Source organism: Oryctolagus cuniculus, chromosome 10, assembly GCF_051225735.1.
Source record: "Oryctolagus cuniculus isolate XC-2025 breed Fujian yellow rabbit chromosome 10, ASM5122573v1, whole genome shotgun sequence".
NCBI classification, from domain to species: domain Eukaryota; kingdom Metazoa; phylum Chordata; class Mammalia; order Lagomorpha; family Leporidae; genus Oryctolagus; species Oryctolagus cuniculus.
Genome location: NC_142876.1, coordinates 103,079,607 through 103,103,768, shown reverse-complemented (window position 1 = coordinate 103,103,768; position 24,162 = coordinate 103,079,607). Strand labels below are relative to the sequence as shown.

The 24,162-nt window shown below is 41.3% G+C and overlaps 1 protein-coding gene across 4 annotated transcripts in view; it reads right to left on the bottom strand.

Moving 5' to 3' along the window:
- SETD2 (SET domain containing 2, histone lysine methyltransferase) overlaps positions 1-24,162 on the bottom strand; it is a 117,310-nt gene that overhangs the window by 12,107 nt on the left and 81,041 nt on the right. For all 4 annotated transcript variants that reach the window (XR_016214863.1, XM_051852507.3, XM_089306397.1 and 1 more), the window contains 4 exons: positions 21,208-21,877; positions 12,003-12,137; positions 7,607-7,746; positions 3,780-3,891 (listed from right to left, as the gene is read on the bottom strand). Coding sequence is in view for 3 of the 4 variants with exons in the window: in XM_051852507.3 (XP_051708467.1) it covers positions 3,780-3,891; positions 7,607-7,746; positions 12,003-12,137; positions 21,208-21,877 (1,057 nt within the window). In the remaining variant the exon portion in view is untranslated. The remainder of the gene's footprint in view (positions 1-3,779; positions 3,892-7,606; positions 7,747-12,002; positions 12,138-21,207; positions 21,878-24,162) is intronic.

The following is a 24,162-nucleotide window of genomic DNA, read 5'->3' as shown; positions in this document are numbered from 1 at the left end:
TCTCATATGGGCGCCAGTTCGAGACCTGGCTACTCCACTTCCAATCCAGCTCTCTGCTATGGCCTGGGAAAGCAGAAGATGGCCCAAGTCCTTGGGCCCTTGCACCCATGTGGGAGACCTGGAGGAAGCTCCTGGCTTCAGATCGGTGTAGCTCTGGACGTTGTGGCCAATTGGGGAGTGAACCATTGGATAGAAGACCTGTCTCTGTCTGTCTGTCTCTTTCTCCTCTGTCTGTGTAACTCTTTTAAATAAATAAAAATAAATCTTAAAAAAAAAAAAAAAGCCCAATTCAATGATCACCTTCTCTCCTAAGTTTTCTTTGATTTTCCCTTTTTCTTCCAAATGTTTATTATTTTAATTTTATTTGAAAGGCAGGGTGGGGGGTTCATCTGCTAGTTCACTTCCCAAAAGCCTACAACAAGTAGGGCCAGGTCAGACTAAAGCCAGGAGCCTGGATCTCATTCCATGTCTCCCATGTGAGTAGTAGGGACCCAAGTACTCTAGCTATTGTCTGCTGCCTCCTAGGCTGCGCATTGGCAGGAAAGTGGAGGTGGAAGCAGAGCCAGGTCTCAATCCCAGGCACTCCAACATGGGATGCAAGTGTCCCAGGTAGCATCTTAACAGCTGTACCAAATGCCAACCCCTTTGATTTCCTTTTACCATTGCATCTTCTCTCTAAACATCTCCAGCACTTAGTGTCAAAATCAAAATTTATCACTGAACCACATAATACTGTATAATTTTCTAACCATACCTTCTTCTAGCCCTTGAAAGCAGTAACTTTGCTTCATATTGCTTTTGCACTCCCAGGTCTGGGCACAGTACTGCTACTGAATATGAACTCAATGTCTGATAACGGAAATGTAAAAAAGAGTTGTATTAACCTCAGAGATATGTGATCTGAAATGTGGGTTTGGATCCCAAATCCGAGCTATTAGATTATGATCCAGGCATTGCCTTTTGGTTGTAGTTTCCAACATTCTAGTCTCCAAACACATATACCCAAGATAACAGGAGTGATCAGATATAACTTGATAAATATATTCATTTCTGGATGGCATGTATATGGTAAGACTTTATGGTAATATTTTACTTTTAGTCAGTCACAAACAATACTACCTGTTACATTAGTGTGTATGTGAACTGACAGGAACCTCATGGAATTTCACAATCTGATTTACCAGGTCTGGTATAGAGACTGAGATTCTGCATTCTGAAGAGAGGATGCTTGGTGCTTCTGGGTGCTACATCGTTCTAACTATTGCAGTATACTCACTGTGAAGCCCATGACTCCATGGATAACTTATCCAGGCCATCTCCACCAGAGAGCCTCTCTAAAGGGCAGATTATGTCACTGTTCAAAGGTTTCCCACCACCCAGAGAATGGAGGTTCAATTGTGTAGTATGACATATAGGCTGCCCTTTTACTTGGCCCCCATTTTTCAGCTTCTACTTTGTGCTTGGCTATTCTGATGAACTGATTTCTTAGCACAGACCTAGAACAAAGTTTTATTCCCTGGACATTACATAAGCCAACAGGGAGTTTTATGTCTATTCTCCATCTGCTCTGAAAGGCTTAACATAAAGACTAAATGTGATTAACACTTAAGTACTCATGAACTTGGTCTCTTGCCAAAGATAAGGTCTCTAACATGTTTTATAAACTTGGCCACAGAGTTCAGCTATATTGCTATATCAGAAATCTCCTCAATCCATTGTTTATTTTTCAAAAGACAGAACTAACATAGCAACAAACATCTGGAAAGAGGGAGTTTTTAGAATAATTATTTTACTGAAAAGGCAGATAATAAACTTGCACGTACACACACACAGCAACATCAAGGTCAATTTCCCATCCACGATTCATACCCCAAATGCCCACAACAGCCAGGGTTAGGGCATGCTGAAACCAGGAACTAGGAACTCAATCAGGTTTCCCATATGGGTGGCAGAGACCCAACTACTTTAGCCTATCACCTGCTGTCTCCCAAGGTAAACATTTGCAGGAAGCTGAAATTGGAACCCAAACTCAACACTGGCATGGCATGTGGGCATCCAAAGAGGCATCGTAACTATTATGCCAAACTTCTGCCTCTGTTTTTAAGCTTACAGATAATTTAAATAACAGTCCTGGGCATATTCCTAAATAATTCAAGAAAATCAGTGCAACTGGAATGAAGTGGTTAAGTGATTCAAGTTATTCATTTGAAATTCAGGAAGCTCTACATGGACCTAATTTTTTTTTTTTTTTTTTTTTTGACAGGTAGAGTGGACAGTGAGAGAGAGACAGAGAGAAAGGTCTTCCTTTGCCGTTGGTTCACCCTCCAATGGCCGCCGCGGCCGGCGTGCTGCGGCCAGCGCACCACGCTGATCCGGTGGCAGGAGCCAGGAGCCAGGTGCTTCTCCTGGTCTCCCATGGGGTGCAGGGCCCAAGCACCTGGGCCATCCTCCACTGCACTCCCTGGCCACAGCAGAGGGCTGGCCTGGAAGAGGGGCAACCGGGACAGAATCTGGCGCCCCGACTGGGACTAGAACCCGATGTGCCGGCGCTGCTAGGCGGAGGATTAGCCTAGTGAGCCGCGGCGCCGGCCTACATGGACCTAATTTAACTGTGTAACTTTTTGACAAATGTCACACACACAGTGGAGAAAAAAAAAATTTCATCTGAAAGTGAGTAAAATATAAAAGAAGATATTGATCCACTTCCTCCTTTAAATCTCTTTTATTCCAGCTCCTTTTTTCCTTCCCCTCTATAACCCCACTAACTTACTAAGTGCCTCTTCCTAGGGGAAAAAAATATGTTTATGTATACATACTGACTGACAAACACACACACACACACACACACACACACACACACACATATATTCAGGTTTTAGAATATAGGGTTTTTAAGATACCTCATCCTTGGGGACAGTGAGCCCTGTTACAAGTGGAAAAGATAATGACTGTTCAATCATTTGAGTATTTTATTTATATGTAAAACTGATTTAAAGAGCCAAAAGACGCACCGGCACTGTGGCACAGCAGATAAAGGCAATGCCTGTAGCGCCAGTTCGCTGCTCTAATTCCAGTCCAGCTCTCTGCTATGCCCTGGGAAAGTGGCAGAGGATGGTCCAAGTGCTTGGGCTCCTGTGCCTGTGTGGGAGACTCGGAGGAAGCTCCTGGCTCCTGGTTTCAGATCGGCCCAGCTCCAGCCATTGTGGCCATTTGGGGACTTAACCAGCGGATGGAAGACACCCCCCCACCCCGCCACTGCCTCTGCCTTTCTATAACTCTGCTTTCAAATAAATAAACCTTACAAAAAAAAAAAAAAAGCCTAAAGAAATCATTGTTATATATGATTTACATGAACAAGAGGGAAAGACTTAGGATGAGTGAAGTTACAAAGCAGCACAAAAACTATGATTGCCTCAGGGCCTCTAATGTACTTTGCTCTTCAATTTTATTATTTTATTAGTACATCATAACCTGTTTTATGATTGTTTTAGTCAAATCTTTGTCCTATACACACCCACCAAGCAAGTAAGTAGATAGTATGCGTATGAATCCTTTAAATTCTTAAAAAAAACAAAACAAAACAAAAACAAAACAAAAAAACTTTCCACCTGTGGTTATGACATCCTATATGTGCAATAGTTTGTGTCCCAGCAGCTCCCTGCTAATATACTTGGGAAAACAGAAGACAGCCCAAGAGCTTGGATCCCTACTACCCTGTAGGGATCTGGATGAAGCTCCTGGCTCCTAAATTTTTTGAAACCCTAGTAAGCCACACTCACCTTCATGGGGTTTTCATCATATGTTGGGGTTCCCAGGTCCATCTCAGCTTCATGCTCAAGACTAGCATCATCGCCTGGGCTTTCCCAAGTAGGAGGATCCCACTGAGTCTGCCTAAAAGGAGGTAAGAATAGCTATGCTGTCATGGCTAGAAAACAGAGAACCCTAGCGTGGGTATCTCTGCTTATACATTCCTAAAATATAACATACAATGAGACTTAGAACAAACCAGCTCGAAACAAAAACAGTAATTAAAAAAAATAATCAACTCTATATGAAACAGAGAATTATTTTTGATATCGTCTAACCAGTAATAATTCTAGCCCAGAAACCTGCCCCCATCACTGGTCAGTCTTCCATATGAGTGGGCAATGATCTGACAATGTTGGTTGGGTGTGGTGCAACAAAACCAAGTTTCTTGTCTGCCACACTCAGTGACTTTAAATATCCTGTAAATAGGATTTAGCAAAGCATAAAAGTACAAGGAGTAGGTGCCTTCCTATGCCATCACTCTGCATGTAGACAGATCAACAGTGATTTTAACTAGGTAACTTATAACAAAATAAAATCACAACAAAATCCTCACAATACTTGAACATGTGAGAAGACTGCCTCTTGTTTTAGACGCCTTCTTGTTTGAAATTCTGTCCCTCTAGTTTAATGACTGACAGCATGGAAAAGATGTACAGTTAAAAAGTTTTGCTTTGGGCTGGCACCGTGGCTCAACAGCCTAATCCTCCACCTTGCAGCGCCGGCACACTGGGTTCTAGTCCCGGTCGGGGTGCCGGATTCTGTCCCGGTTGCCCCTCTTCCAGGCCAGCTCTCTGCTGTGGCCCAGGAAGGCAGTGGAGGATGGCCCAAGTGCTTGGGCCCTGCACCCCATGGGAGACCAGGATAAGTACCTGGCTCCTGCCATCGGATCAGCATGGTGCGCCGGCCGCGGCAGCCATTGGAGGGTGAACCAACGGCAAAGGAAGACCTTTCTGTCTCTCTCTCTCACTGTCCACTCTGCCAAAAAAAAAAAAAAAAAAAAAAAAAAAACCAAAAAAAAACACCAAACTTTTGCCTCCTGCTTAAAATATTCTCAACTGACTGCAAAAACAAAGGGTGCTCAGCTGTGCTACCTTACTGCATGTTTACAGTTGTTTTGGAAAGAAACAAAGACTTTCTCTTTTGGAAAGGTAAATCTGCAGGGTAAAATGGAAGTAAGGACATTCATGTTTGGGAGTTTCAAGTTAGCTGTTCACAAAGAATGTCAAGATGCCAGTCACTCAAAACATAAAAAGGCTCAAAGGAGCTAGCAACTTATCTAGCAGGTCAACCCCACCATTACAGTCTTTTGGCTTTCCCTATCAGACCACTCTTTAGCCAGAAATATTAAAAGCACTTATTGTCAATTCTATACATAATTGTTAAAGAGGCTCCTCATCTCTGACCTACGGAACTATTAAAAAACAGGCTCAACATTTCTACTGTAATAAAAGAACTACAAGCAGCTTATGGCTTTATTAAGGAAACAGAATACATGCATATCAGAGATATATATATACACACACACATACAATTTTTTATTTTTGAAAGAATGATAGTATATTAAAAAAACTTCTCTTGGTAATGAAAAAACAAAGTCCTAGTTAAATTTGCAGACACTGGTGTTTAAATAACTAGCACATTCAGTCAGCAACATAATGGGGGCTTATTTTACAAAGACATTTTAATAGGAGTAAGGAAGGCCTTTCAAGGCAGAAAGCATAATAGGAAAACAACTGACTTGCGGAAATTCTAAATTCACATCACAAAAAAAACCATGTGTAATTATCCTTGATATGGAGATCTGATAATGGGACAGAAAACAGGCAGATGCCCCAAACAACTCATAAAAGACAAAATCTACAATAATCTAATGAGGATACTCAATCTCAATAACAAAAGAACTGAAAATAATTATCTATTAGACTTAAAAGATTTCAAAGAGTAAATAAGAACAAACAGATATGTATACTTTTTGTGGGAGTCTAAATTAGTGTAAGCTATTTTTTCCATATTAAGCAGAAAATATTCCGCAATTTAACAGGTGTATCTGTTTCATCCATCAATTATATTCCTAAAAATCTACCGGAAGTACTAAGATTAATATCTCTTGAGATGTCCAGGGTTAGAGTCACTTATAAAAGAAAGATTCATTCATCAAAGTGGGTTCAATAAAATCTGACATTACTGTAAAGTAGAGTAAGGGTTAGTAAACGTTTATTTATTTTTGACAGGCAGAGTTAGACAGTGAGAGAGAGAGACAGAGAGAAAGGTCTTCCTTCTGTTGGTTCACCCCCCAAATGACGGCAATGGCCAGCGTGCTGCACCGATTTGAAGCCAGGAGCCAGGTGCTTCCTCCTGGTCTCCCATGAGGGTGAAGGGCCCAAGCACTTGGGCCATCCTCCAACTGCCATCCCGGGCCACAGCAGAGAGCTGGACTGGAAGAGGAGCAACCGGGACAGGATCCAGCGTCCCAACCGGGACTAGAACCTGGGGTGCTGGCGCCACAGGCGGAGGATTAGCCTAGTGAGCCGCGGCACCAGCCAGTAAATGCTTCTGAAAGGACTAGACATTAAATATTTTTGGCTTTGTGGGGTATAAATTCTGTCACTATTCAACTATGCCATTGTAATACAAAAGCAGTCACAGACAATTTGGAAGCAAATAAATGTGATTATGTTATAATAAAACTTTATTTGCAAATATAAGTGGCCCATGGGCTAGGTTTGCCCACCTTGCAAAAAAAATATAAATAGACATTTAAGAACAATGTAATTCTAAATTAATATAAAATATATTAGCAAATAAAAGACTACAATTCATCAATCCTAACAATTTAAGATTATATAGTGGGGCTGCTGCTGTGGCATAGTGGGTAAAGCCGCCGCCTGCAGTGCCACATCCTATACTGGCACCGGTTTGATTCCTGGCTGCTCTACTTCCCGATCCAGCTCTCTGCTATGGCCTGGGAAAGCAGTAGAAGACGACTCAAGTGCTTGGGACCCTGCACCCAAGTGGGAGACCTGGAAGAAGCTCCTGGCACCTGACCTCAGATTGGCCCAGCTCCGGCCGCTGCAGCAATCTGGGGAGTGAACCAGTGGATGGAAGACCTCTCTTTCTCTGCTTCTGTGTCTAACTCCGCTTTTCAAATAAATAAATAAATCTTTAAACAAAGTTCTTAGAAAAACAGATTATAGTGATGAGTGTACAACACACACAGAGAAGCACATATAGTCACCTAAAGCTATCTGTTGAAAAACATACACAAAAAATGTTAAATTAATTATTTGTGGGTAGTAGAGTTTCTGGTATTTACACTTCTTTAATATTCTCCTATTGTATTTGTTTTAAACAATAAGCATGAACAATTTTTGTCACAACTACTTATTTTTAATTTGGAAAAAAAGTGCTATTACCAAGAGTTCTAAGGAAAAAAACCAGTCTTTTATATATACCAGCAATTGTCAAACTACTAACTTTCTGTAAATATAGTTATGATAAGAGCCCAGTCTAAATTATTCATTTGCTGGCCTATAACAAGAAAAGTTTCTTGTAACCCCTATATTAGATGATGGCATTATGAATTTAAAAACTCTTAAGTTTTCTTCAGAAGCATCTTGCAGATTTATCAAAATCTAAAATCTGACACATATTTAAAATCTGATTCCAGAAATCCAGTAACCATCAAGAATAGTGGAAAGCCAATGAAAAAAAGTCTACAAGTGTAAAGCTCCACTACAGTAAACATTTCTCTGACCAAGTAAAAGCAGAGCTGGGGATGCCCACAGGCCCTTCTTACCTTGTGATCACATGGTAGTAATAAATTTTCCCTTCTGGATCTCGGGCTGTCTTCCAGTTGGGAGGTAATACAATGGTTTTTGGTTTGGGAGGAGAGGGAGGTGGCAGATCCAGGAGATTATTTGTCACAACCATTTCAGGCTACAAAGAAAACACACGTTTTTGATCAATGACATCTTTATCTGGCTGGATAGGACAAAATAGACCACTCTTAAGCAATGTGCAAAAATATAAATCTCCTTTTTTAAAAAGGATACAATCTGGGAAATGATTAAAGACACTATCTCTATATATGTATAATTTTAGAGATTACCAGAAAATTGAGAAGCCAGTGGATTAAGCTGTTGCTTCTCCTTGAACCTGGCTACTACATAGCAGAAGATGGCCAAAGTACTTGGGTCCCTGCCATCAATGCAAGAGATCAGGATAGAGTTCCTGGCTCCTGGCTTCAGCCTGACCGCAGCCCAGTACAACTTTGTGGTTACTGCAGTCATTTGGGGGTGAACCAGTGGATGGAAGCTCTGTCTGATGCTCTGCCTTTCAAGTAAATAATTTAATAAACAGTTTTTTTTTTTAAAGATTCTGGAAAATATTAAAACCTCAAAATCAATGGTCTGAATTGTGTCTCTTCAATATTCATATTGAAGCCCTAACCCCACTATGATTATATCTGAAGATGAGACCTTTAAAGAAGTAATTAAGGTTAAATGAGGACATAAATATGGGGACCTAATCCAATAGGACTGGTATCCATATAAAGGAAAGAGACAAGGCAAGACCCATGAAGGTAAGCTCACACAGCAAAGACCCTGTGAGGACACAGTAAGACAGCCTTCTGCAAGGCAAGGAAAGAAGCCACAGAAGAAACCAACCCTGCTGACACCTTGTTCATGGACTCCCAAGCTCCAAAACTGAAAAAAATTAACTTCTGTGGTTTATGCCTTTATTTTTAACCATTTGATAAATTATTTAAATGCAGGCACACATTCTTTATACTGTTCTAGGATCTGTCAGCAGTCTCATCATCCTCTCCCCATCCTCCGCTCACCCTACTTCCCTCTCACAGCTTGCTTGAACCACTACACTCCAGAGTAGTTTATCATGAGGCTATGGACATGCTACAACAAAAATGGATCAATGCATCCATTTAACAATAAGAAATTATTTTTGAAAGAAATGCCTGGGGCTAGCACTGTGGTGCAGCAGGCTAACGTCCTGGCCTGCAGCCAGTTCGAGACCTAGCTGCTCCACTTCTGATCCAGGTCTCTACTATGGCCTGGGAGAGCAATGGAAGATGACCCAACTCCTTGGGCCCCTACACCCATGTGGGAGACCCGGAGGAAGCTCCTGGCTCCTGGCTTCGGATGGGCACAGCTCCGGCCATTGCAGCCAATTGGGGGGTGAACCATCAGATGGAAGACCAACCTCTCTCTCTCTCTCTCTCTCTCTCTCTCTCTCTGCGTAAGTCTGACTTTCAAATAAATAAATAAATCTTTAAAAAAAAAATGCCTGTGTCTATCAGTTTTGCTACAAATACGGTGTTTCTGTGAAACTTTGTTTTAAATGCTTGTCAAACAAATCAGTAAGAATTATGTACTAGTAAGAAGAAGAAAAAAAGGAATTATATTAGCACAGTTAAATGATTTTGTGACTATTTTCAAATTTACCTTTATGGGTAAAGTTAAACATCTTTTGATCTGATTACTATTTGTAGCCCTTGCCTATTTTCCTTCTAGACTATGGTCTTTTTGCTTTTTGTTGAACTCTTTATTTAGTGGAATTATTAAGTCTTTGATTACAATGTAAATTTTAAAAATGTTATCTCAAAAAAATCAAGTTAGGGAAAAATGCACAAATTATTCTATTTTGTGTCTCGCTTGATAGTTTGTACCATTAAATATCTTACGTAATGTATCATGCACTTAGTAAAGACTTTACCAAAAATTTTTATTAATTTATTTTTATTTACTTGAAAGGCAGAGAAACAGAAATTTTCCATCCATTGGTTCACTCCCCAAATGCTTCCAACAGTCAGGGCTAGGACAGGCTGAAGCTGCGAGTCAGGAACTCAATCAGGCTCTCTCATGTACTTAAGCTATCATCCGATGGCTCTGAGGAGGCACATTATCAGGAAGCTAGAATTGGAAGTAGAGCCAGGACGTCAATAAGGAACTTGGGTATCCTAAACAGATGTTAATGGCTGCAAGGGCTTTTAAATTTGAACAAAAGAAGATAACTTACTATACTCATGCAAGAGCTTTATCATATTTTAAAATCTCAAAGCAAGGTTCAATAAATTATTTTACTAAGCTATAATTATATCAACACTGCAAGTTGATAAACTGTTGGCTCATTTTTGCTAAACATTATTTTCCCATGCTTTTAAAGACATATTACAGTATATCCCTAATAAACACATGATTTCATCATAGTATTTACATGCACAATCCAAAATGTACACAATAATCAATTTAAGACAATTCTTTGGGAATGTTGTAACACTCTTAGTAGTTATCATAAAAATTAGTCATATACCACAAATTTATTTTTAGAATTCAATAGTACACCATACCTGTCAGAAGAGTAAGTTTACTTTAGTGAAAAACATTAGAAGAACAAGAGTTGAGTATGTTGGGCTGGCTCTGTGGCGTAAAAAGAAGGTTAAGCCTCCACCTGCAATGCTGGCATCCCGTATGGGTGCTGGTTCATGTCCCAGTTGCTCCACTTCCGATCTAGCTTCCTGTTAATATGCCTAGGAAAGTGGCAGAGCCTAGCCCAAGTGCTTGGGTCCCTGCAACCAGGTTGGAGACCCGAAGAAGCTCCTGGCTTTGGACAAGCCCAGCCCCCGGCCACTGTGGCCATTTAGGGAGTGAACCAGCAGATGCAAGATCTTGCTCCGTCTCTCCCTCTCTAACTCTGCCTTTCAAATAAAATTGGCTTTCCACTATTCTTGATAGCTACTAGATTTACAGAATCACACCTTAAATATACATCAGATTTTAGACATTTGTTCCTTTTTAATCTGCAAGGTGCTTCTGGAGAAAACTTAAAATGAGTCTTTAAAATTTGTAATGGCTTCATCTAATACAGGGGTCACAAGAAAATCTCCTGTAACAGGCCAGCAAATGAATAATTTAGACTGGTCTCTTATCGTAACTGTCTTTACAGAAGGAGGCAGGCAGTACGTTAGATTTTGGTCCATAGACCACAGTTTGACGATTCTTGATATATGTAAAAGAGTAATTTTTTTTCTTAGAACTTTTTTGATAATAGCACTTTTCTTCCAAATTAAAAATAAGCAGAGAAGAGAGAAAGAGAGGGGGAGTCAATCCTCCATTAACTGGTTCACTCCTCAAATGGCAACAATAGCTGGGGCTGGGCCAAGCAGAAGCCAGGAACCAGGAGCTTCTTCCAGGTCTCTTGTGTAGCAGGGAGCTGGATTGGAAGTGAAACAGCCAGGACTTGAACTAGCACCTATATGGGATCCTGGCACTGCAGGTAGAGGCTTAACCCTCTATGTCACAGTGCTGGCCCCAATATTCTAAATTGTTAATTTGATCATGTTACTCTCCTACTTAAGTCTTCCAGTTGCTTCTCATATCAGCCTCTTCTTTCCTATTTTATCCAAAAACAACACTTCATCAAGATTTCATCATATGCTTCTACAATTATTATTGAACAGCAACAGATTATCTCTATAGTATACACTTTGTATAACATGTATAGTGAGGACATCATTTAATTCAATACCTCCAACCTATGATATCTACTATAGTATAGTACTCAGTAAATACTAGTGGATAGCTAGTCTAGAAAATGAATTAAAAATTTTATAGTGGCTGGCATTGTGGCATAGTGGGTTAAGCTATCCTTGCAATGCTGGCCCATATGGGTTTCAGTTAAGTCTCACGGGCTCCACTTCCAATCCAGCTCTCTGCTAATGCACTTGGGAAAGCAGTTGAAGATGGCCCAAGTGCCTAGGGCCCTGTAGCACGTGGGAGACCCAGATGAAACTCCTGACTTCAATCCAGCCCAGACCTGACCGTTGTGGCCATTTACGCAGTGAACCAGTGGATGGAAGATCTCTCTGTAATTTGACTTTTAAATAACTAAATCTTAAACTATCAAAGTACAACATCATTCAAGGTAAATAACAAAAAGGATCCTAGGAGCAAAGCACGTTTCAATAAACAGCCACAAAAGCAACAGAACTAAAAAAAAATTGACAGAATGGTTGAGCACATGCACTCAGGATGCTCAGGTAAAAACACTGCGTATGTAAGCTTAAAAAAAATAAGGAACAGAGAACAGAGTGAAAACAACAAAAATAAAAACCAAATCAAAACAAAAGACAAATTACACAGTCAATGAGAATTAATAACTGAAATACTTCTTACTGGCTGTAAGGGCTGAGGTTGCCCTGGTGCAACTATTGCAGTCACAGCTGCAGCTGGCTGTACCACAACTCCTTGCGGGTGAGCTGTGAAAATCTGTTGTCCCTGGATGTACTGAAGACTTGGCTGGGCATAACTCTAGAAGATAAAATCAAGAAATTAGTAACTTATACTTCTCTAGTTCTAATAAAGCAGTAATCCACTTCCAAGCTGACCACAATCTTACTGGAAGATAAACCCATAAATTTTTAATCTTTGAGTGTGTAGGTATGAATATAAAGGTATAAAATATCCTTTGCTTCAAAGAGAAAAGTTTTTCTTTTGATACGAAAAAACAGCTCCATGCTGATGTTTTCAGGAAGCCTTTTTGCTATCAACTAGTAATAATTTATAGACTGTTCTCAACAGAAAAGGTCAAAGGGATTGATTCATAGTAGAGAAAGTAAGAAGATGATCAAATTTTAAACTAGTTTTTAGCTTTTTAGTTTTTGTTGCAGCCATTTAGGGAGTGAACCAACAGATAGAAGACCTCTCTAGCTCTTTCAAATTAATATATAAAATCAAGCTTTAAAAAACAGTGGAGATTTATGGGATACTATCAAATGACCCAACATACAGGTCTTAGGAGTTCCTGAAGGGGTAGAAAGAGAAAATGAATTAGAAGGCCTTTTTAGTGAAATAATTACCAAAACCTTTCCTAATCTGCAAAAAGAAAGGGACATCCAAGTACAAGAAGCACATAGAGGCTGGCGCTATGGCTCACCAGGCTAATCCTCCACCTGCGGCGCTGGTACCCCGGGTTCTAGTCCCGGTTGTGGCGCCAGATTCTGTCCCGGTTGCTCCTCTTTCAGTCCAACTCTCTGCTGTGGCCCGGGAGTGCAGTGGAGGATGGCCAAAGTGCTTGGGCCCTGCACCTGCATGGGAGACCAGGAGGAAGCACCTGGCTCCTGGTTTCAGATTGGCGAAGCACCGGCCGTACCGGCCATTTGTGGGGTGAACCAACAGAAGGAACACCTTTCTAACTCTGCGTGTCAAAAAAAAAAAAAAAGAAAAAAACAAAACAAAACATAGAACTCCTAACAGACATGACCAGAAAAGATCTTCACCACTACTCATTGTAGTCAAATTCTCCACAGTAAAAAAAAAAAAAAAAAAAAAAAAAAAAAAAAAAATGTGCATGAGAGAAATCCAAGAATACTTTCAGAGAATTTCCAATTAGACTCACAGCTGACTTCTCATCAGAAAACTTACAAGCTAGGAGAGAATGGCAAAATATATTCCAAGTCTTAAGGAAGGAAAAAAACTGTCAACCCAGAATACTGTACCTTGCAAAGCTCTCATTCATGATTGAAGGTAAAATAAAGACCTTCCATAACAAATAAGTAATGCAAAGAAATTTGTTCAGCCTTAGAAAAGATGCTTAAGGATGTGCTACACACAGAAACATGGTCATCACTGTGAAAGAAGGTGAAGGCAGAAAATCTCCCAGTAAAAATACAAAGAAAATCCAAAGTAAACAATAGGAATATTTATGGGAAAATGGCAGGGCAAAGTCATTACATATCAATAGTCACCTTAAATGTAAATGGCTTCAACTCTCCAGTTAAAAGATACAGACTGGCTGAATGGATTAAACAACAAATCCCATCTACAAACACATCTCAACAACAAAGAAACATGCAGACTGAAAGTGAAAGGATGAGGAAAGACATACTATGCTAACAGAAACCCGAAAAAGAGCTGGTGTAGCCATCCTAGTATCAGACAAAACAGATTTTAACACAAAAACTGTTAAGAGACAAAGAAGGGCATTATGTGATGATTAATGGATTAATTCAACAGGAAGATGTGACTATAATAAATGTATATGCACTTAATTACAAGGGAATCTGTAAGAGTGAAACTGATACTTTGAGATGCGATGACTTTGAACAGCCCTTGTCTTGACTGTTGAGGAATTTTTTTTTTTTTAATACTATTTGTTGAACTCCTTACTTAGTACAGAGTTCACCTTTAGTGTATAAAGTTAATTGCAAATATATTTTAGTAAAAAATAAGAATAAGAATAGGAATAGGAGAGGGAGGAAGTGGAAGGGATGGAGTGTGACTTGAGGGTGGGTATGGTGGGAAGAATCACTGTATTCCTAAAGTTGTATTTATGAAATGCATGAAGTTTGTATGCCTAAAATAAAAGGTTTCTGGGGAAAGAAGATAAAACTTCTCAAGAAGTAGGTACTATGGCTAAGACTGAAATCTATACTGTGCAATTATTTCTCAACTACTAAAAACTTGTTCTAAGAAGACTGGTCTAAACTGGCTAATGTAGCAATCTAGTTTCTCAATGAGTAATTTTTGAGAGGACACAGGAAACAGGAGAAGAAATAAAATTAAATACTTGATTAGTTATCCTGGGACAACTTAATCTACATAGGTAATAAACCAGACCCAATGTTAACTATTAAGACAGAATTATCAGAATAATATCACAAAGCAAGAGAGGAAAATAAATACTCATCTATAGATTTCAATATAAGACAGGAAATCTATGTAACATCAAAGATTTTATAAAAACAAATACTCTTATCTTTCACTTAAGTACTGTCTTAAAATCTGTGAACTGGTTTAACAAAAACACTTTTTAACACCTGACGTTTATCCAAATAATATTTGATCATAAGTCAGTAAAAATGGTGATAGTAGCAGTAAAGCTGATCAGATAAATAAATCTTTAAAAAGGGGGTGGTGGTGAAATTGTGGAGCAGCGGATTAAGCTGCCTTCTACAATGCCATTAACCTATGTGGGGGCCTATTCGAGTCCAGGCTGCCCCACTTCCCATCCAGCACCCTATTAATGTGTCTGGGAAAGCAGTAGACAATGACCCAAGTGGCTTGGGCCCCTGTCACCCATGTGGCAAACTTGGATGAAGTTCCTGGCTCCTGGCTTCGGCCTGGCCCAGGCCCAACCATTGCAGCCATTTGGAGAATGAATCAGTGGATAGAAGGGCGATCAATCTCCCTCTCTCTCTCTCTCTTTCTCTTTCTCTCTCTCTCTGAAACTACCTTTCAGGTAAAAAAATAAATCTTTAACAATAAATAAAGTACTAATTAGTTTTATGTAAACCAAAAAGGAGGAAAAAATTTGCAATCCAACTAGAACAATGCAAGCTGTACACACCTGTGAAATATATATGCCAGTTAAAACTGTATGCTAGGAGCTGGTGCCATGGCTCACTAGGCTAATCCTCCGCCTTGCGGCACCGGCACACGGGGTTCTAGTCCCAGTCGGGGCGCTGGATTCTGCCCCGGTTGCCCCCCTTCCAGGCCAGCTCTCTGCTGTGGCCAGGGAGTGCAGTGGAGGATGGCCCAAGTACTTGGGCCCTGCACCCCATGGGAGACCAGGAGAAGCACCTGGCTCCTGCCATCGGATCAGCGTGGTGCGCCGGCCGTGGTGGCCATTGGAGGGTGAAGCAACAGCAAAGGAAGACCTTTCTCTGTCTCTCTCACTGTCCACTCTGTCAAAAAATTAAAAAAAAAAAACCAACTGTATGCTAGGGAAAAGTCTGTAGGACACTGGCTTCCAACTTCCAAATAACTTGATACTACACAAAAGCTAATTTCTGAAATATAAACCCAACTAGAAACATATTAATCCAACTAGGAACATATTAAATAGAAACACATCTCAATGTAGACAGTAAGAAAAAACTAAGAGTAGCATGTTGTAGAGATAAATTTGTACTTCATTATATTTGTAAGACTTTATAACAGGAAATATATATCTAAGCACTCAATTTTTTGAGATGTGATTTAGTACAATTTTATAAGAATAGGTTGCTCATTAATGTCCTAAGACCACCATAAATCACATGATCTCCATTAAAATTCAGGTTTTGGGGCAAGTACTGTGGCACAGAGGTTAAGCTGCAGCTTGGGCTATGTCCATTCCATATGAGAGTGCTTACTTTAGTTCAACAGCTCCATGCTTCCTATCTAGCTTCCTGCTTAAGCTTCTGGGAGGCAGCAGATAATGGTCCAAGTACTTGTCCTCCTGGCTTTGGTTTCACCAACCCAAGATGTTACAGCTACTGGGGGAGTGAACCAGCAGATAGAAGATCTGTTTTTCCCCATCATTCTGCCTTTCAAACAAATAAATCTTCAAGAATAAACTTGAGGAGCTGGCACTGTGGCATTCAGGTAAAGTCACTGCCTGCAATGCCAGCATCCAATATGGGCACCAGTTAAAGTACCAGCTGCTCCACCTCTGATCCAGCTCCCTGCTTATGTGCTTGGGAAAGTAGCTGATGACGACCCAAGTCTTTGGACCCCTGCACCCACATAGGAGATCCAGAAGAAGCTCCAGGCTCCTGGCTTCATATTGACCCAGCTCCAGCCATGCGGACATTTGGGGAGTGTACTAGCAGATGGAAATTTCTGTCTCTGCCTCTCAAATAACTAAACAAATCTTCTAAAAAATTCACATTACTGTATTTCCTTTAAAAAAATTTGCGTTTTTACGATTAATATGTGGTTGTCGTATGAAAAAGTCACTTCCTGGGCTGGTGCTGTGGCGCAGTGGGTTAATGCCCTGGCCTGAAGCGCCAGCATCCCATATGGGTGCCGGTTCGAGACCCAGCTGCTCCAGTTCCTGTCCAGCTCTCTGCTGGGGCCCGGGAAAGCAGCAGAAGATGGCCCAGGTCCTTGGGCCCTTGCACCCATGTGGGAGACCTGGAGGAGGCTCCTGGCTCCGGATCGGCACAGCTCCAGCCGTTGCAGCCAATTGGGGAGTGAACCATCAGATGGAAGACCTCTCTCTCTAAGTAACTCTTTCAAATAAATAAATAAATCTTTAAAAAAAAGAAAAAGTCACCTCCTGATAACACATTTATTCCAAGTGTCAAAGATACCAACTATATAAACACATAAATTTCTATTATATCTTGCTATATATTATTTCATCATCAAGGCTGTCACAGCTCAGTAACTCATGCTGGCATAACTGATACTAGGCTTCAAAAACACAAACCTCAAAATCTCATTCTGGAGGCCAGATCTTTGGGCCAATCACCAGATGGATGAATCTGACCAAGTTATATGAAGGCACTTCAAAAAGTTTGTGGAAAAATAGAAATAAAGGGACCAACACTGTGGCTCAGTAGGTTAATCCTCCGCCTGTGGTGCCAGCATCCCATATGGATGCCAGTTCTAGTCCCAGCTGATCCTTTTCTGATCCAGCTCTCTGCTATGAGAAAGCAGTAGAAGATGGCCCAAGCACTTGGGCTCCTGCACCCACACTGGAGACCTGGAAGAAGCTCCTGCCTGGCTCCTAGCTTAAGACTGGCTCAGCTCTGGCCATTGAGGCCATTTGAGGAGTGAACCAGCAGATGGAAGACCTTTATCTTGGTCTCTCCCTCTCACTGTTTGTAACTCCACCTTTCAAATAAATAAAATATTTTAAAAAACAGTATTAAAAGACAAGTTTATTTTGGTACAAAGAAACTTTCTGAAATCCATGTAAAATTTTTTCATAACATGCATTTTCCATGAACTTTTTAAAGAAAATGAATTTATTTGTTAATTTGAAAGGCAAACCAATAGAGAGGGGGATAAAGAAAAAGACAAACATTCCATCCCTTGATTCAGTCACAAATGGCTACAACAGCCAGGCTGAAGCCAGGAGTCAGGAATTCCATCATAGTTTCCTACGTGGGTGGCATAGACCCAAGTACTTGGGCCATCTTCCACTGCTTTCCCAGATGCATTAGCAAGATGCTCGATTGGAGGTGGACTAGCTGGGCCTTTAACTGGCACTCTGATATGGGATGCTAGCATCACCCTTGGTGACTTAACCCAGTATGCCACAACAATGGCCCCTCTATCACCTGTTAATACTCATTTATCGTATGCAAATCTCAACTACTCTGAAGCATTCTACTTAATCTGAAGGTGAGAAAACTAAGACTAAAGAATTTAAGTGTCTGACACCAAGACATACATAAATGATGGGCCAGAACTTAAAAATATGCTGGGGCCGGTGCCGTGGCTCACTTGGTTAATCCTCCGCCTGCGGCGCCAGCATCCCATACGGGCGCCGGGTTCTAGTCCTGCTTGCTCCTCTTCCAGTCCAGCTCTCTGCTGTGGCCTGGGAGGGCAGTGGAGGATGGCCCAAGTCCTTGGGCCCCTTCACCCACATGGGAGACCAGAGAGAAGCACTTGGCTCCTAGATTCAGATTGGTGCAGTGCTGGCCATAGCGGCCAGTTGAGGAGTGAACCAACAGAAGGAAGACCTTTCTCTCTCTCTCTCTGTCTATAACTCTACCTGCCAAATAAATTTTTAAAAAATGCTAAAAATATGCTCTATGCTTTTCATTACTCAAAGCCCCAAATTATCTCTGGTCAACTAATATAGAGATGGGAAAGGAGGACGGTCTTAAACATATGCAAAATGGATGAGGCAGGTCAATAAAAATTACTTGGTAGGAACTGATGCAAAGACTAGAATCAGGGGCCGGAGCTGTGGTGCAGCGAGTTAACATCCTGGCCTGAAGCACTAGCATCCCATATAGGCGCCGGATCTAGTCCCGGCTGCTCCTCTTCCGATCCTGCTCTCTGCTATGGCCTGGGAAAGCAGTAGAAGATGGCCCAGGTCCTTGGGCCCCTGCACCTGCAAGGGAGACCTGGAAGAAGCTCCTGGCTTCAGATTGGCGCAGCTCCGGGCATTGTGACCAGTTGGGGAGTGAACCATCGGAGAGAAGACCTTCTCTCTCTCTGCCTCTCCTCTCTCTGTGTAACTCTGACTTTCAAATAATAAATAAAATAAATCTTTAAAAAAAAAAAAGAATAACCATTTAACACAGTGAGTGCTCCACTGTGGAATCTTAAATCTATTTTCTATTGCTGTAGACTTTAATACATATAAGGATACATTTCAGAAATAGGACTGGGACAGAAGTAAACCATTTATTGTATCCATGATACATATTCTCAGGGAAGAACTTAAAACTAATGGCTTGGTCTAAGATTATAGCAACACACAGCAGAACAAATTAGGACCTAAGTAACTATCTTAAAATTCCTAAAACATTGTGCTGCAGGCAGAATTAAACGTATCAAAAAATATTAAGAAAACTCCCATTTGATGACTAATAATGCCCATTTTCTTTCTAGCCTTATTTAGCTATATAACATTCATTTTAAGCCAAATATTTAATACTAGCAAAAAACTCACAAAACTATAATATTCAATGTTGGGGCCAGTGCTGCAGCACAGGTTAAGCTGTTGTCCATAACACCAGCAGTCCATATGAGCCCAGGTTGGTTTCTGGCTGCTCTACTTTTAATCCAGCTCCCTGCTAATGAGCCTGGGAAAGTAGCAGAAAGAGGACCCAAATGTCTGGGCACCTGCACCCATGTGGGAGAAATGGAAGAAGCCCCTGGCTCCTGGCTTCAGCCTGGCCCAACCCCAGCCATTGTTTGGGAAGTAAACCAGTAGATGGAAAGACCTCTCTCTGTCTCTCCCTAACTCTTTCAAGTGAATAAAATAAATCTTAAAAAAAAAAAAAAAAAAAAAAGGATTTTCAATACAATGCCAGGAACAGGAATGAAAAAGAACTTCTCATTTGAGTGATTACAATAGGAAAATGGATAAACGATTAGCAGTCTCTCCAGTCTCTCTCCTACCATAATAAGACCCTGTTGCCTCTAAGGCAGGAGCCAGGTGCTTCTCCTGGTCTCCCATGGGGTGCAGGGCCCAAGCACTTGGGCCATCCTCCACTGCACTCCCTGGCCACAGCAGAGAGCTGGCCTGGAAGAGGGGCAACCGGGAAAGAATCTGGTGCCCCGACCGGGACTAGAACCCAGTGTGCCAGCGCCGCTAGGTGGAGGATTAGCCTATTGAGCCTCGGCGCTGGCCCACCTTATCATCTTAAAAAAGAAAAAAATTGTGTCAGAAAAAATAAAAAACTAAGTCTTCAAGATTACATAAATATAAAATGTCCAAACATATGACTAAAAGAATTAAAAAAGTTCAACACATTAATATAGTTAGTTTTAGGAATTAAAGTAGGACATTTTGTGAAAGTCATTAAAAAATTGTGATACAAGTTCATCATAAAGATAGAAAGTAAAATTACTATTTAATACTAAACAATGTATGAGGAAAAACTGTTCTAAGTCTTCGACAGCCATTAAAATTCACCCTTATGGGTGATGAAGAAGTAATGGCAGACACATAGGAATATAGTAAGGATGATGTTGGCACATTCATTTTTTTAGGCTTAAAACGTACCACTTTGTTGGAAAAAAAAACTTCATCTAAAAATGAAAAAATATACTTTGAGATATAAAACCAGTGCACTCTGAGCTTTTGAATTTAACATTACTATTTTCTACCAAAGTAATATCCTTAGGCTCAGTTTATCAGTCATTACAGCAAACTTTATGGTGATAAATATAACAGGTATAAAAAATAAAATACAGGCTGGGTCTAGAGGAATAAAAGGGCAACCCATCTCCTAGCTCAATTACTATGACAAAGGGTTCATCTCTGGCAGGAATATAGAATAATAAACTGTATATAATTCACTGCCTATAAGCAGAAAGGAGTGATCCAAAAGATAGGTATGCTAATACATTATTTTCACTATATTGTGGTAGCCAAGCCTCCATGGCACCACCTCCTGATATTCACCTTCTTCAACCATCTCTCTTTCCTCTCTATGTGACCAACAGAATACAAGAGAAGCAATGCTTCACTTCCAAGATTGCATTATAAAAGACACTGCAGCTTCTACGTTGAAGCCTCCTCCCCACCTTGATCATTTCTTTGGGGAGAGCACCTGGTGTATTTTGAGCAGCCCAACTGAGGCCCACATGGCAAGGAACTGAAGCCTGTTAACAACCACTTGAGTGAGCTAAAGTGAATTCTGCATTCTTAGTCTAGTCTTTGGACATGGCAACTCTGCCTAACAGCCCTATTGCAATTTAATAAAAACCCTGAGCCAGACCTACTTAACTTGCTTCTGAATTTCTGGCACATGGGTATGTGAGGTAATAATTACTTACTGCTTTGAGCTGCTAAGTTTTGGGATGATAACCAATATATCTAAAACTGACCAATGTACACAAATGATTAATGGCAAGATTTCTCCCCTAGGACCAGACTGAATTAGCATCCCACAGACTATAAAACAGAGGTTCCAGAATTAGTTACCTGTACAATTGGTGGAGTTGTCTGTGAATAAGGTGATGTCACACCATAGACAGTTGGACATGTCTGCCCTTGATAATATATGGTTGCTTGAGATTGTGCAGGAGAGTACTGTTGCTGTACATTGACAGACTGTTGGTTTGAATCCCAAACATTATAATTCTGTCCCTGGACTGGGCCTGGAGCTGGCACTGGCAAGACAGCAACGCTGGAGTCTTGGTGTACCACACCATCACTCTGGGTCACATATTGTGAACTGGAAACTTCCACAGGGGCTGCCACATGTGGCACCACTGGCACTGCTGGAGGGGCAGCAAGGGGTTCTGCAGAATGTCCCACCAAAGGCTGAGCATGATCATAAGGAGCAGGAGAACACACAGGGTCCATGCTAGGTGTGGGCAGGAGCACCTTTCCAGCATTGGGATTGCTGGGATCCACATAGGCCTGCATGGGATAACCTGGTGGGTAGCCAGCAAAAGGGTGATGAGGGGCATTGAAGCCAAGAGAGTCATAGGGCAGTGGTGATGTCATTCCCAAGTTCTGCATCTGCTGCTGCTGTTTCTGAGCCTCGCGCTGAGCCACCTCTTGCTCAAACAACTTTCGGCGCTCCTCTGTAGAAAGTTTATTGCGGTCTTTAATTCGTACTTTCTTTTTAGAAGTTGGTGTATCATATCTAGAAAAAAAAAAAAACAGTAAGAGGACCACATAAAGTTTTTCCCTAAATTGTAGACACAATCAAAGAATTAATAAATGCTATCCCACTCATTACTAAACCACTAGCTCTGAGTGTCAGTTCTAGGCCTGGCTGCTTCACTTCCAACCCACCTCTCACTATGGCCTGGAAAGCAGTAGAAGATAGCCGAAGTCCTTGGGCCCTGTGCATCCACATGGGAGACCCAGAAGAAGCTCCTGGCTCCTGACTGCACATTAGCCAAGCTCCAGTCATTGGGGCTATTTGGGGAGTGAACCAGTAGATGGTAGACCTCTCTCTCTCTCTGCCTCTGCCTCTCTGTAACACTGCCTTTCAAATAAATAATAAATCAATCTTAAAAAAATTTTTCAACAATTCAGGGCTAGTGTTGTGGCATAGTTGGGTAAAGCCATCATCTGTGACTCCAGCATCGCGCATGCACGCCATTTCGGAGTCCTAGCTGCTTTACTTCCAATCAACTCCCTGCTAATGGCCTATGAAAAGGAACAGAAGATGGCCCAAGTGTTTGGGCTCCTGTCACCCACAAGGGAGATCAGGTAAGTTCCTGGCTCCTTGTTTTGGCTTGGCACAGCCACGGCTGTTGCAGCCATCTGGGAAGTGAAACAGTAGGATGGATGATCTCTGTCTCTCCCTCTCCCTCTATAAATCTCATTCTCTCTCTCTTGGAAACTTCACCTTTCAAATAAATACATACTTTTTAAAAAAAAATTTAGAAGTGGGTTATTATTGAAATTGCATGACTGAAAATACACTTCAAATGGTACTTATGGAGAAATTATATACACTTAAACATCTTTTTTTTTTTTTTTTTTTTTTTTTTTTGGACAGGCAGAGTGGACAATGAGAGAAAGAGACAGAGAGAAAGGTCTTCCTTTGCCGTTGGTTCACCCTCCAATGGCCGCCGCGGCCGGCGCACCGCGCTGATCCGATGGCAGGAGCCAGGAGCCAGGTGCTTTTCCTGGTCTCCCATGGGGTGCAGGGCCCAAGCACTTGGGCCATCCTCCACTGCACTCCCTGGCCACAGCAGAGGGCTGGCCTGGAAGAGGGGCAACCGGGACAGAATCCGGCGCCCCGACCGGGACTAGAACCCGGTATGCCGGCGCCGCTAGGCGGAGGATTAGCCTAGTGAGCCGCGGCGCCGGCCTTAAACATCTTTTTAGAAGTGATAACATTCTAAAAATTATAGGTTAAAGAATCGTTAGTCATATTAAGAAGTTAAAAAAATTCCTTAAAAAAGGAAATAAAAATATGAATAGAAATCAATTATCAAGATAAGAAATATCATCATTCTATGATTTGCACTGGAGATCTTGCTAGCAAAATAAAGCTTGAAAAAGGATTAATAAGAAAGAAAAAAATTTCATATAATAACTGCTACAGACAAAAACCAATGGAGGGAGTACAGAAACTCATACAAATCATTAAAATTAGAAAGTTTTACATGGTCTCCAGACACGAGACCAAGAAAAAGTCAATTGTGGGGGCCAGCACTGTGGCGCAGCGTGTTAAAGCCCTGGCCCAAGGCACCAGCATCCCATATGGGCACCAGTTTGAGCCAAGGCTGCTCCACTTCTGATCCAGCTCTCTGCTATGGCCTGGGAAAGCAGCAGAAGATGGCCCAAGTCCTTGGGCCCCTGCACCCGCGTGGGAGACCTGGAAGAAGCTCTTGGCTCCTGGCTTCGGATGGGCGCAGCTCGGGTCATTGTGGCCAGTTGGGGAGTGAACCATCGGACAGAAGACCTTCTCTCTCTCTCTGCCTCCACTCTCTCTGTGTAACTCTGAGTTTCAAATAAATAAATAAATCTTTAAAAAAAAGTTTAACAAAAAGTCAACAGTGGATTAAAAAAAAAGTCAATTGCGTATCTGGACATCAGCAACAAATCAAAACTAAGGGAAAGCAGTAGAAGATGGCCAAACTCCATAGGTCCCTGCCCCTGCCACCCAGACCATAGAAGACAGCATTGGAAGTGGAGTAGCCAGGACCTGAACCGGCGACCATATGGGATGTCTGCACTGCAGATGGCTTTATCTGATTCACCACAGCACTAGCCCCAAAGCTATCGTTATTTTTAAAGAATTACCTTCCATCAAATTCTGTCTTTTCAAGAACATTTTATTTCCCAAATTGCATTTAAATGTTATCAAATAAAAACTATTCAAGTACAAAAATCTTATTACTCTTCACTCAAAAAAGAATCCTTCCCAAGGTTTAATCAGTGAAGTTTTATACTCACTTATCAAGAGAA